The 13,879-nt window shown below is 54.3% G+C and overlaps 1 protein-coding gene across 1 annotated transcript in view; it reads right to left on the bottom strand.

Annotated features, from left to right (window-relative positions):
* ALPK3 (alpha kinase 3) overlaps window positions 1–6,211 on the bottom strand; it is a 46,089-nt gene extending 39,878 nt beyond the window's left edge. The window contains 2 exon segments of the mRNA XM_040642839.1: window positions 969–1,007; window positions 6,054–6,211. Of these exon segments, the coding sequence (XP_040498773.1) occupies window positions 969–1,007; window positions 6,054–6,196 (182 nt within the window). The 5' untranslated portion in view covers window positions 6,197–6,211.
* Between the last annotated feature and the right edge of the window lie 7,668 nt (window positions 6,212–13,879).

Genomic DNA, 13,879 nt, shown 5'->3' with positions numbered 1-13,879 from the left:
TCCACTTAGAATTGGTTGTGATGCCTTCTCTTCCACCCCTGCAGACCCTGAACCAACCCAGAACAAAGGTTCCTCAGTGCTCTCTTATATCAAAGGGAACGGATATGGTAGGTCCTAATCATGCCTGTAGACATTATTAGCTATGTGGGGGGCCAGTTGGCTACTCAGGAATCCTTCTCTGTGTAAAGAAACTGTAGGCAACTCTCCCCAAATCTATCAGAGTCTGGATGAGGCCCAAGTGGTGGGAGAGAGCCAGGAAATGTTCCCACTTTGATTATAAAAGTCAGCTCAGCCAGCGGTAAAAAGCTGTCCCCAGCTTGGGAGGCAAGAGGACAGGCATTCCATGGGTGCACCCCGACCCACCGTGGGTCTGCTCAGGTCCTGCCCTGCCTCTGAAGCAGAGTCAGAGAACAGGAATGCAGGAATATGCTAACGAGGTGTTCCCTGCCCTCAAAGAGTGCACAGTCCTGCGGCCGGGAGTGGAGAGAGCCGAAGGAGAGGGGAATGAGAGAAAGAGGTGGTAAAAGAACTTAGGGGACTGAGGGGGAAACCATTTAGGGCAGGGACCACAGTCAGAAGATCGACCATAAGGTGTCCAACCTAGACATGGGATTACAAACACCGTGGAGACTTCGGATTGGGAAGCGGGTCCCATGCCTGGTGGCTCCTGTCCGGGCCCCGTGGTGCCTCTCCCGGGGGCGCAGAGACATGGCAGCAGGCACCTCAGGAAGCCTTGCCTGTTTCTGGGTCCCCGGAAGCCTTTCAGTGGTCCATGCAGAAATCAATTCTGGTCCCTGCGAGACCCGTGCTCACAAGAGTGCCCTCTCACACTCCCCGCCCGCCGCCCTCCAGCCCTCCCCTCACCCCATGCAGCCCCGTTAGTGCACAAGCTGTCACCCCGAGACCCTTCAATGCCCAGACCCAAGAAAAAAAAGCAGTCAGAGAAATGTAATGTAATGTGCGTTTACCTTCCAGAGCTGGGGTGAGACAACCGGTTGCTTGATAAGCTAAGCGAAAACAGCAAATGGAATCATTAGGCCCAAAAAGCAAGGAAAGGAGGCGAAACCAACAACATTCTGCAGAGTATTAATTGGCCACCATCTGGGGCCCAAGGCCTTTCTATTAAAAGGGACCAGCTGTCTTAGTTGGCCTGCTCCGGTTAGCAAGTGGCCTCACCACCAGACACCAGTGCATCTGAAACTGAGAGCTCGTTAAGTGCGGCAGAGTCCAGGGGGATGGTTAGGCAGGAAGGAGGCCCCTTGGGGCTGCGCTTTGAGAAAAATGTGTCCCAGGCACTTGGGTCACTGGCCCCCAGAGAGGGGCTCATGGCTGCCTGGCACGGCCCCCACCCCACAGCACATCAGCCTGGGGGCAGCTCCTGCTTCAACCCTCAGCCTTTTGGGGGGGAAGAGCCCCCATTCCTAGAAATCCGCTACCACGCTGGGAAGGACACAGGTGGCTTGGAGAACACCCATTAATAGGTTAAAGTATGGTTAAAGGGGCCACACAAGGCAAACTGGCTGGAAGAGAGAAGAGGAGGAGAAAAACAAAGCAGTTAATTCAGCAGGAGCCAGGAGGCACCCAGCTCGGTCAGACCAGCACAAAGCCCACTACGCCTACAGGCCCCGATCACTCCTCCTTCCCGGGGCAGCTCAAAGTGGACACTAGCTGGGGGCTGCACTGGCCACTGGGGGCTGAGGACCCACACAGCGACACCACCCCACTTGCTTCTCCCTCCACCTTTCCTAACACGAACACCTCATGGGAGTCTAGGACCACTGTCCCACAGCCCTTTGGGAGACCTTGGGGCCACCCCCTCCATACTGACCCCCTTCAGCTGGCCCTACTGGGATAGCTCTCCCTCTGTGACCAGCAACTCAGCCTGCTCTGCGGCCCTCGTGTCTACTTCTCCAACCACAAGAAAGGCTGTCCCTTTATAACCAAAACCCCAAACTCCTCCTCTGCCCCAAAACACGGCTTCCAGTCCAGGGCTCCTGGGTCCGCGGCCACCTCCAGCCTCCTCCCAAACTCCAAACTGTAAATCTACTTCGGACTCCTCCCTCTCCTCCAGCTCCCAAGTCCCGCCGGTCAACAATTCTTGGCCCTTCTTTCTCCCTTTCTCGCTACTCCTGCTGTTGTGCCCTGATCTAGACCCCCATGGCTCCATATCTGATGACCACCTCAGCCCCCTCCTCCTTCACCCCCCCCATATCACACCACTTCCCTGAAAAAGATGCGACAATCTCCCCGCTGAGTCTCAACTCCTTAATTGGGCACTTAAGGTCCTCCCCGATCAGCTCACACCCCCACTACAACCATGGTTCTCTACTTCCCAACACCCACATTCCACTGGAACCAGACGTGCTCCTAACTGCCATGGACATGTCCACTCCTGGCCTCTGAGCCCATACTTCCGTCCTCCTGCTCGGAAGGCCCTCCCTCCTTCCTTCTGCTCACCTAACCCCTGTCCGCCCCGCCTTCAGACCTAGCTCTTTTTGTAGCTTTCCTACTCCCAGCACAGTGCTCAGCAGACAGCGGGCATTCAACAGATGTTTTATGGAAGGGAGAGAGAGAGAGAGAAAGAAGGAAGAGAGAGGGTATGCAAGAGCATCTTTCAAACAGGAAGGGTGCCCCCCAGAGGGAGCCGCTGCTCCAGAGAAGATGGGAAGAGCAAGGAAGCAGTTGCCTTTGCTCAGAGCTTTAAAAATCCTCTGGAGGCCGGTGGGCAGAACCTCGCATGGTTCCCAGACACTGACCAACTCCATCCTTTCCTGACCATGAACTTCCTTTGCCTTTCTCCTCGTAATTGAGAGAGTTCTCCTCTGTTGGGTCTGGATTTCTTCCCTGGGAAGGAGAGGGAGAGAATCAGCTCTCTAATTCCAAGAAGAAAATGACAGGTGCCACCTGCAAGTAGATAAGACCCTGAGCCGGGATAGCGACCCCGCCCTGGCTCTCTCTAGAGCTGCTTATGCCACTCTGTCCCCTGTCCTGCTTCCTCTAGGCCTCACCCTTCCCCCATTAGCGAGGTCAGGAGGAGTCCTGTGCCATGGAGGCACCTTGTCTTCAGTGGGTGGGAGCTCTGCCTATGCCCTGCTGACCGGGCCAAAGCTAGGCTTAGGATCTCACCCAGGCAGGAGCACCTCCCTTTACTGATGGTGAGGGGGTCAGAATCTGAGGGCATCAAACGTTGGTGCAGAAAGGCCTAAAAGAGTTCTTAATGCCACCTTCATTGTACAGAATGGGAATTCAGGGCCCAGGAAGGAAAGGTCTCTTGGTAAAGCAGGAAAGTGAGCCTGGAGGGAGCCAGGACTGGCTGTGGAAGCCAGGGTCTCCCATTTGCCCATTCTTCCCATTCTCCATATATTCTGGGACATAAAAGGCCCTTGGAAAGTCCAAACCTGATGACTCAGTTTCCCTGAAAGCCTGAGAGAGCCTACCTGACCCAAGCAGGTATCATAGGTTCTGCAGCTCCTCTGAGCCCACGTGGGCCAGGGTCTCCAAGAAATGAGAGGGCAGGGACTTCTGAAATTTCTGAGTGTCACTCCACCCAACTGTAGTTCCTTACCCTACTCTAGTCCCCATGCCCCACCTTCTTACAGGGACGAGGTCCCAGAGGGTGGATGTGCTAGGGGGCTGGACCTACAGTTTGCTGGGACTATCTGCACACTGGACCTCTGACCCCAGTGGGCACTGGAAATATCCTCGAGCTGACTACAGTCTGGAAACCACCTCAGGGCCGTGCAGTTAGGCGAGGGGAGATAGGCACAGGGAGCCAGGTTCTAGACCTGGGCCAAGGCTTCGGGTGGCTCAGCCCCCAGCCCAGCTGTCCATCAGCTCCCAGAGGCAGCCCATCATCACTGGGCCCCTGAGAATGATGCCTCGTGAGCTCCATGCAGAGAGGTAGACCCAGAAAATGTTGGAGCCAAGAGTGAGTGGGAAAGAACTTGCCTCTTTAACCAGTGGCCCCTTTAACCAGTCAGGACTCTGGGATAGTCAGGGTTCATCTGGGCTGGAGCCAAGGACAGCTGGCAAAGTCCTCAAGGGACCCTCTTTCTCCTTCATCTCTTGGGCCCTCGTCCCATCCCCACAGGCAGTCAGGCTGTTGTGAGGGACAGAAGACTGCATGGTTGCCTGCTCTAACACAAGAGTCAGGCCTTGCTAGGGAACTGGGAATCATTTCCCCCTCTTTGGCCAGAGGCTTTTCCAGATGTGAGATAAATCTCGCCCTCCTTGTCCCTGAGGACCTGTGGGGGTCTGCAGCCAGCCGGCAGGGGCAAAACAGAGCCCCCTCTCCCACTGCCCCAGCCTTGCCTCCTCCAAGCCCCTGATGAAATGAGTGTCCTTCTAAGAGTATTTGCACTTAGGTGCAAGGGGACTTGGACCGGCTGCTTCCCCCCACCTGCAGTTCTCCAGCTGGGACACTGCTTTGTGCTCATCAGGCAGGCAATTAAAAATCATCTACCACACGACTGCTCAGCCAGCTAGCTGTCTGCTCGCCAGCTTGTTCTCTCCCAGTCCAGATCCAGTGCCTGCCCCATTCTGCCTGGTTTTCAAGCCACCCCTGCTTCCCTCCCTCCATCGCTGCTTCTCGTCTGTGTGTTCTGCTGGTATTGACAAAGGCCAGATGCAGGAGGCAAAGCCCAGGCGAGTCGCTGTGACAAGTGTGAGACAAGTGTGAGGCTCCTACAAGGCAGTCAGCTTCACCGCAGACGGGAACAAATGCCCAAGGTTCATTCCAGTTTTTCCATAGAGCCAAGGGTTCGGAGGAAGGGGCATTCTTTCCTGGCAGCCAGGGGCCATGTCCAGTCTGACTCAGTCACTAACACCAGCCCTCAGCCCTGCCCCAGACATGTGACACCATTTGACGAGTTTTATGCAGAAACCGGTTCCGGTTACATTTGAACTTTTCCAACTCCAAGGTCAACAGAACTCAGCCAATTCATGAGGAAGTGCCTGGGACTTTTCCTGAATGTCCTTGATGCCTGTTTTTGTGCTGTTTTAGGAACGGAGGACAAGAGGTCCCCAGGCAGCATCTCAAATGAGTGGTTGTTTTCCACATAACCTACAACGAGCCAGGGCTCTGGGGCTGGGACGCAACCACTATCCCAACAGCCAACCATCACAGTTCCCTTTGGAAAACAGGCTCCAGAGCTGGAGGGAAACGGAGCTGCCCAGAGGGGGCAGGAAATTCCCGTCTCTGTGGCAGTGCACGTGTGCCTGGGTGTCTGGGTGCCTCCGAGCGCCTAGGCCTCTCTGTTGACTATCTGTGTGTCTTATATCTGTGGGTAGTCTAGCTCCTAAGACAAGCAACCACACCTCTAATTCTTGGCAGAGAAGTACAGGGCTCAGCAGTTGGACCCTTCCCTTGGCATCCCACTCCCCCAAACTGGGCAGGGCACTTGGCTCCCTCAGAACCGCAAACTCTGATTCCTCGGACAGGGCCAACCAGCACCTCATCCCACCCCTGCACTTCACCAGCCCCCACAAAGATCCTGGGGAAGACCACAGCCCTGGGCCTAGAGGGAGAACCTTATTTGCACAGAAATAAGAACCTTATTTCTTTCTGGTGAACCCCCCCACCACCGCCCCCTGAGCTAAGTAGCCCCCACTCGGGGTGGTCCCCCCCCCAACGCCCCCACTCCCACTATGCCCCTACCCCGCCAATGCTCTGCCCCTCCCTTCCAGCCCGGGAGGAATTTCAGCCACTCTGGCTTTCCTTATCGCTCTCTGTGGAATCCGAGGCCAGGGAGTAGCTGAGTATGGGGTGAGGGAGCCGATGGGACCCGGGGACGGGAGCGAGGTACGGGAGATAAGGAAGGCCTTCAGGCCCCTGTGGAATCACCCCCGGAGTGGGCCCTTCTCTCTCTCGAGCCTCGCGTTGCCAGAGGCCCGAGGCCCCGCAGGCCCTGAGCGGTCAGGAGGAGCCGCGACGGCCCGAGGGCCACTGCGCCCAGCCACGGCCCGGGCCTCGGGAGGAGGGCGCCAGGGTGCCCTCGAGGGCGTCGCCATGGCCTCCGCCCGCCGCCCGGCCGGCCCCGAGGCGCGCCACTCACCTGGTCTCGGGCCTCACGCTGAGCAGGTAGCTGCGGCTGGCCGGGCTGGGGATCCACACCGGCCCGTCGTCCTCGCCGTCGCCCCCCGCCCCGGACCGCCCGCCCGCGCCCCAGCCGCGCCCCGGGACCCTGCGCGACCCCATCCCGCCGCCGGCCCCGCGCGCTCGCCAGGCCCCTGCCCCGCCGGCCGCCGCTCCCGCCCGCGGCTGACGCGCGCCCCTATTTATAGCCCCGCGGCCCGGCCGTAGTCACCTGCTGCTGTCCCTCCCCCGGCCCCGGCCGGCGAGCGCGGCCTCCGAGGCGCCGGGGGGCGCCGGGCCTCGCCCGAGAGGCCGACTCTGCTGCGCTCGTCCATTCCCGGCCCGCGGCCCGCTGCGCCCGCAGCCGCCCCGGCGTGGGGCCCAGGGCCTCGGGAGGCCTCCCGCTGTGCCCCAAATTCCAGACCCCAGGACGCAGGCTTTCTGCCAACCGTCCTTCCCCGCTCCCGGGGCCGTGTGGCAACTGTGGAAGCGGGGGCCCCGCGGCCTTCGCGCCGCGGAAGGTGCAGAAGTACCCGGAGCTGGTGAAGCAGGCCAGGCGAAGGCCAGGGGGGCGTCAAGCCGCTTGGAGCCTGGGCTCCACTCGGTGGGCGCCCAGGCAGCCAGCGACGGCCCCCTTCTGCCTGGTGGCAGCCCCGCTGACCCGGCCTTGCCAGGGACTGTTGGTGCAGACCTAGGCAAGCCCGCACATCTCATGGAGCTCCTCTGGTTGTGTCTTGGGTTCCCTTCCATTACCTAGCACAGATGAAGGGCTCAAAAACACTTCCAGAATAATTGGATCTCCTACACTACCCAGCCTGGATTTCTCAGCACCTGAGGGGGGAAATGGCAGAGTCCTGATGCTCAGAAAACAACCATTCAACAATTTCTAAGAGTAAGATTGTAAGCGCTGCCTAAGCCTAGTTCTAAATATTGGGAATGACCAATATTTATCCATTGTTTTTTTCTCCTTTATCCTTGGAAACATCCAGCAAGTGCCTGCAGCCAGATGGCTATGACCATCATTAAGAAGTTAGAGCAAAGGAGTACCACCCGTCTGTCCCAGAAGTTGCACGCATGTGCATTCCCACTCCTGTTGGAAATGGCTCCTCCCCCACTCTCGCGGTGTGGTTGCAATGACAACTGCCTCATTCCTCCGTGACCCCATCCCTGACCTCGGCTGGCTGGCAGCTGACTCAAGCCAGGCTCTTCGTGGTACCCATCTCCCTGACCACAGAGGTAAGCATCACAGCCAAGCTGTGCCAATGGGAGTTCTTCACCAAAATGTTTTCTTAACTGGAATTGGGGGAGAAAAGCAGCCTCTCTGTGCTGGAAAGCGGTGAGCTGTGAAGTCTCAGCTTTCAGCAGCCATGCTTCCTGCCTGGTGGAGGAAGCCAGTCTGCAGTGAGGAAGAAGGAAGCTCACAGAGGGAGAAGCAAAGCAAGGGGCTCAGAGTCCTGATGGCTTCCAGGTACATCACTGTAGGTGTTCCTGAAATCCACTTTTGTCCCTGACCTTGTAGGTTGGCAGTCCGACCAGCTCGTCGAATCTGTGGACCCCAAAATTTCCCCCATGCTCAAGCTGCTTCGAATTAGGCTTCTGTTGGTAGAATGTGTCTTGACTACGGCAGTTTCTCCCAGTGAGCCCAGATCTGTCTCCTGACCACATGCCCCCATTTATCCTTGTTGTTGGCTCTCTGGAGGTGCATATATTGAAATCTCTTCAGTTATCTACAGGACAGTCCTCCAAACATTTGAAAGCATGCTTGACGTTTTGGTTCATTTGTTGAAGTCGTATGAACACCCATGGATCATGCTAGGGCAATGTGCTACAGGTAGGAGTCAAGGATCTGTGCTTTCAAGAAACTTTTGTCCAATAGGAGAAACAGGCATATAGACAAACTACAACGAAGAGGAAACGTCCAATTACAAAACTATGTATAGGGGAGCATGAAAGTATAGAGAAAAGAGTGGGTTGCCTGGGGTTTTGGTTAGGATGGTTTACAAGGCAGTGAACTTGAGAAGGATTTTGAAAATTGCATAGGTGCTCACCAAGTAGACTGTTGGCGTGGGGGTGGGGGACAGGACAGACAGAATATTCCAGATGGAGGGAAGAGTGTGGGCAAAGATATGGAGATACAGAAGAGCCTGGTGGGCATGTTGTTCAAGTATAAAGATGGGGAAAGAGACATTTAAGGCCAGATCTGGAAGGTTTTGTCTGGTCCGCAAGGAAGCTAGACTTCCCTTTGAGGCCACCTCTCATATGACCATGGATATGGTACCACTAGTGACCCTAGTGACCCTGTAATTGATCAATTTCCTTTTGAAAAAGTGACCCACACAGAGGTCACCCCATTTAGCAGCCTACAACTGAATTAGCACCTCTCTGGGTTTGGGCCCCACTCACTAGCAACAGCGTTTTCACAGCCAAATTGTTTCATTGATCCTGAGCCTGTGAGTGTTCAGCATGAATTACTATTCACCTAAGTCTTTCCTACTCCTGCTTGTAAAGGCTTTTTTATCCTGAGTGCAAACTTGTACCTTTTTTTAGTTAAAGCTCATCTTAATTTCCCACTCCCTTTCTTTCTTGCCTAAACCTTCACGAGTCCTGCTCCTATCATCTAGTGTACGATCTATCCTTCCCGCTTCTTGTCATGTGCCAAGTTAAGAAGCAGACTTTCATGAGGACAGGGCAGAGCTGAGTGAGGAGTGCCAGGGCACTCGGGGAGGGAGAGGTCAAAAAGGCAATCTCTTTCCTCTCTAAGCTTACAGTCTAGCAGGAGAGAGAGGACATGTTGAGAGGTGTCAAGTCCTAGGCTGGGAGTCCAGAGACTTGGGTTCTAATTCTCCTCTCCCACTGAGTGTGACCTTGGGCAAATGGCTCCCCACCCCTGAGTTTCAGCTTTCTCCTTTGCAAAGAGGAATGAGGCATTCCCTCTATGATCCTGTAGGTCATGGCTGTTCATTCAGCAAGTATTTATTAAGTAATTACTAACGACTCCATGCCAGGCATTATGCCAGGTGCTGAGGGTACAGAAATAAATGTGAGAGTCTGTACGCTGTAGAAACTCTCCAGCCTGAAAGAAAGATAGAACCTCGGATAGAGGTCCGCGCATGTTGCTGAAAGGGCATGGAGAGGCTCATGCTGTTCTGCATTTGGAAAAAAACATAATCCAAGGTTTGCTGTTAGATACTCGTACTGATGAAGCATCGTAGGAGTTTGTTAGTGGTGCCAGGACCCCCTCTCCCGGATGTTTTGCACTTCCCAGGGCCCTGGAGTAACTAGGCACTTGTGGTAGGAAAGTCTTGGGCTGCTGTTCTTACCATACGTAGCTCAGCTGGGGAAGCTGGTCCCTGTCCCGGAATGGCTGGGGCTCCCGGGACACGCTGGCCCCACCACCTGAGCCCCTCTCTTCGAGGTCTAGAGGAGTGCGAACACACCTTGTATTCCAACTTAGTTCCGTCTTCCCCTTCTGCTTTCCTTTGAAGCCTACGTTACCCAAAGTTTACCTGCTGCCAGGACACCATTCCACGCGCCTCACCATCCTCCCCCTGAACTTAGTGAGCTCAGGCCACTGCAGTGAGCGCCACTGTGTACCCGGCTCTGGCCCCCTGCCATCATCCCTGCCTTTCTAATAACTCAGCCAACACACTGGCAGCGGGTCCACTGACCTCACCCTCTCGAAGACCTTCACCCCCACTTCCCTTTAGCAACCTAATCAAATGCCCGTCACTTGAATCTCATCAGAGGAGTTTCTCCACCTCTAAAATGCCATTTTGTTATCCACCTACTAAGCCTGCCCTCCGCTTTAGGGCAACTCCAGACCCCTAACTTGCCCTCTCGAGTTTCTCCTTGGCTCCTTTATCCACCTCCCCTCCTCCCTGTATGGACACAGGCACAAGTGCGGGGAGGACAATGACTCCGATGACAACCGTACTCTGCTCAGAGGTCTCGTCTCCCTTGGCCCTTGACTCCTACTACATTCGCCTTGCCAGGTCCTAACCTGGAATCTGGCTGTGGCTTCTTGCTCCAAGGCTGGCCAACTCTGGTTTCTAACCTGAGTCCGGTCTCGGGCAGCTGGGCAATCCTTTCCCAATCCCCCAAGCTGACCTTTTCCTTTCCCTATAGCAACAGCTCCAAACAAGATTCCAACCTGCCCTTTGCCCTCCTCACTTGCAGTGGTCAACTCTTCCTTCAAATACAGGGAAACGTGAGACCATCGGATAAGAACTTCAACTCTGAAGGAGGACAGACTAGCTAGCATCTCTGAGTCCTACTAACCTCTGCTTCAGGATGTACATCATTCTTTAGAAGGCCCTGGAACGCCTGCTCTCAGCTCTCCCTGCCCTCCCCCGCCCAGCCTCCTTCCTCACAACCTAGGAGGGTGATTGTTTGCTTTTCCCAGACATATTTACCCCTTCTTTCCCTTCCCTCACTACCTCTGCTGCTCAAAAGAGCTCAGAGGAAACCAGTCACATTATCAAGCAGTAATGAGTTACCAGAATTAGGTTATAAAGGGCAAACTTTGGCCTCCTGAACAAGACAGAAGCAGCCCAATGACCAGAGCCGAAGCAGAGGTCGGAGCCAGACCCACCCAGCAAGAGGGACCAGAGGCAGGTCCCTGAGTGGGGTCAGAGCTGGCTCCCTGGCCTGGAGCAGGGAGAGGTCTGAGTGGAAGAACATGTGGAAGGAAGGAAACGGGGTGGGGGGCTGCAGGAAGCAGACTTGGTCATCATGTGGTAACCCCCTCCTCCTCTCGTTGGGAATACTCCTCCTCCAGGCAGCCCACTTCATTTTCAGGAGGATTTTCCTTTTATTGAGTCTAATTCTTGTTGTGCCCTCTGAGGCCACACAGAGGAAGTCTAGAGTGGAGGTCTTTTGGATAGAATAGCCCTGGAAAGTCGTGCAAATACTGGTCAGGAGACACCTCTTTTCTTGACGAAAGTTCCCGCAGTAGGTCCTTAGGTGGAACGGCCCGGAGAGCCCTACCCCATGCTGGATGCTCCCCTGGGAACAAGTCCGCTTTGCCAGTGCCCACCGTAAGCTGCTGTGCCGCAAATGTCACATTGCACTTGTGAGCTCGTCCGGGCACAGTATGGCTATCACCAACGCCATTCTGGTCAATAGACTCAAGATCTTATTTTGCTTCTTGGCACCTGTGTTGACTCACACAGAGGTGGCCTATTCCACAAGCGATGGCATAGGAATTGAGGTTGGAGGTCAGTGAGACCTTCCTTACAAAGCAACATCACCTTCCACTCCAGTCTTCCAAGAAACCCAGGTCTGTGGCCCATCTCACACCAAGTCCTCAGTAGCAGGGTAAGTGAGTCAAACACATGTCCACCCCTCCCATTTCTTCTGTTTTTCCTTGTTTTGATTCCACTCATTTTAAAGGTCTCAGCCCTGAGCTCAATGAAGCCCTAGATTTCTGCCCCCCCACCCCCACCCCCATGAGGGCCTACTGCCTTCTGCTGCCAGCTGCCTTCCCTGCTAGTGAGTCTGCAGTTCTCTGGAGTGCTCGCCTGACCTTCCTCCAAGGACCCCCACAGCTCCCGGCTCGCGCAGCTGAGCCCCTAACCCTGGAGGATGGAGACTCCAGGTCCTGCCACTCCGGGATGAGCTGGTCACTCTGGCGCTCCAGGGACTGGAGATGTGGCCACATCTTACTCCACATCTGGAGTAAGTGGACACCAGTGAAAGGATTACTGGCTACAAGGAGCCACTCCTGATTCTGGTTTGACTGGAAGGGGAACTGGGGACTCAAGCATAGAGCTGCTCCAGCCAGGCGCCCTCCCCAGTGCGCCTACTGATTCCACATCAGACTGGAGGAGTCGGGAATTTCTACCACAGATGTAGGCCCTGTCCAGAGTAAAGCAATCATGAGATGAGAGGGTGACTCTGTGGTCAGGGGGCAGCAGCTGTCACTCAGACCCGGGACACAAGCTCCACATCCTCAGAGCTGGGAAAGGCCACTTCCAGCCCAGGCCTCTCCTGGTCTTCTTGCAGGGGGAACCTGTCCTTTTCCTCCTCTTCCAGTCTTTCTCTAAGGACCCTTCTGTATCGCAGCCAGCCCTCGGCAGCTACAGCTCAGTTTTTTGGGTTTTTTTCTTGTAAGTGTTACTACCTCTCAGCAACCGTGGCCACAACTGGCTGCAAGGACTGCTCACCCAAGGGGTGCCACGGACAGATGGTTTCCCGGATCATTTCCGAGCTTGCTGGCACCCACCACACTTCCCCCTAATGGACCACTTCTAGGGTGTAAGCCCATGGCCGCCACCAGCCTCGCCCACCCGAAAAGTCAAGGGCCATCTCCAGGCTCTAAACCCTCTACCTGTCCGAACTCTCCTGCCTGCCCTCCACAACTTTCTACCCTTTCCTTGCTGTCCCCTCCCCACTGCCCACCTTGTCTGGCACACCCTTTCCCTGTTTGGAAATCACATTCCAGAACCAGCCTAAGGTAGAAATGCGAAGCCCCCATCTCAGGCAAAGAGCTTCTTAGGAAGCAAAATCTACCCGCCTTCTCAGATACAAAAAATATTCAGCCCTGTCTATGCACAATATGTCCTAGGGAGAAATTCCAAGCAAACTGGTCTGAGGACCAAAAGACCCCAGAGAAAAATAGGAATTGTATACAGTGTGCCCTGGCTATCACTGAAAAAGGGAGGCGAGAAACAGTGGATTCTCCCAGTTTAATGAATGAACACCCCATCAGAACGGAGCTTAACCACTCTTTGAACATCAAAGGCACGATCAACTCTCCCCATCTTCACAGAAAGTAGAGGCCAAAGCTGTGGGACTAAGTTGTAGAAGCAAGATCTCGTAGATTTTCGACTGTCACTATGTATGTACAAAGACCACCATGCCCACCCATGAGGCAAGATGGCGCTCCTGGTCCTGTCACTTGAGCGCTCGCTAGGATGGGGGTTTCTCCCAGCTTAGAACTGACTTAAATGGCTTTATCATATCCTTCCGCCCCATTTTCCATACAATCAGTTACATATAAATCGACTTTCTTTTCTAGTATTTATTCACTAAAAACTCAACTTTAATTTGCAATAATAATTACTATTAAAAATGAAAGCATTTGAAAAGGCCAGTGCATGACACAATGAACTAGCTCAAGAATTCATCTGGACCCAGGTCCCTAATGAAAAGATGGATCTGAAGATGCTTTAAATTATCAAGTAAACAGATAGTTCAAACTTGGAAAGGCCTGGCAAAAGCCAAAAGAAATAGGTACTTATCAAAGAGCCAGAACTCCACCAGCAAAAGCCTACACCTGAGGCCGATTACAATATAAATCAATGCAAATGAAAGTGATGCTGCCTTGGGGGGCGTGGGCGAGGGGTCGGTTCTATCTCTATCTATCTCTACGGCTAGACCAAAAGTCAATACATAAAACAAACGGGAGAAGAAATCCCATTAAGAGTTCTTGCTTTTAGGGAGGTCTCCTCTCTTTTGGCATAAACAGGAGGAGCAAGGAGATAAAATCTAGCCGGGCTCAGGATCTCCAGAGATTTAAGCCAACACCCCCACCCTCCACTTGACAGATGGGAGTACGGAGGCCAAGAAAGATCAAACAACTAGTTAACCAAGCTCGGACTGGAACCCAGGGCTTCTGTTTTCTAGTCACTGGCTTCCTTCATTCTATCACACTGCCAGGAAGTTTAGTCAAGAAAAATAGGGATAAGCCCCTGAGGAAATAATTCTGTGGAAGCAAGAAGCCGTATGCCCAGACTCTTCACGGCACTCATGAAGTGGGAAATTTAAACAGGAAATGAGTAAGTAAATGATGTTTATTTGAAAATG

This window comes from Ursus maritimus, unplaced genomic scaffold (genome assembly GCF_017311325.1).
Source record: "Ursus maritimus isolate PB19 unplaced genomic scaffold, ASM1731132v1 scaffold_27, whole genome shotgun sequence".
In the NCBI taxonomy this organism is placed as follows: Eukaryota; Metazoa; Chordata; class Mammalia; order Carnivora; family Ursidae; genus Ursus; species Ursus maritimus.
Note: the sequence above shows the minus strand (reverse complement) of the source record. Positions and strands in the feature narration are given on the sequence as shown.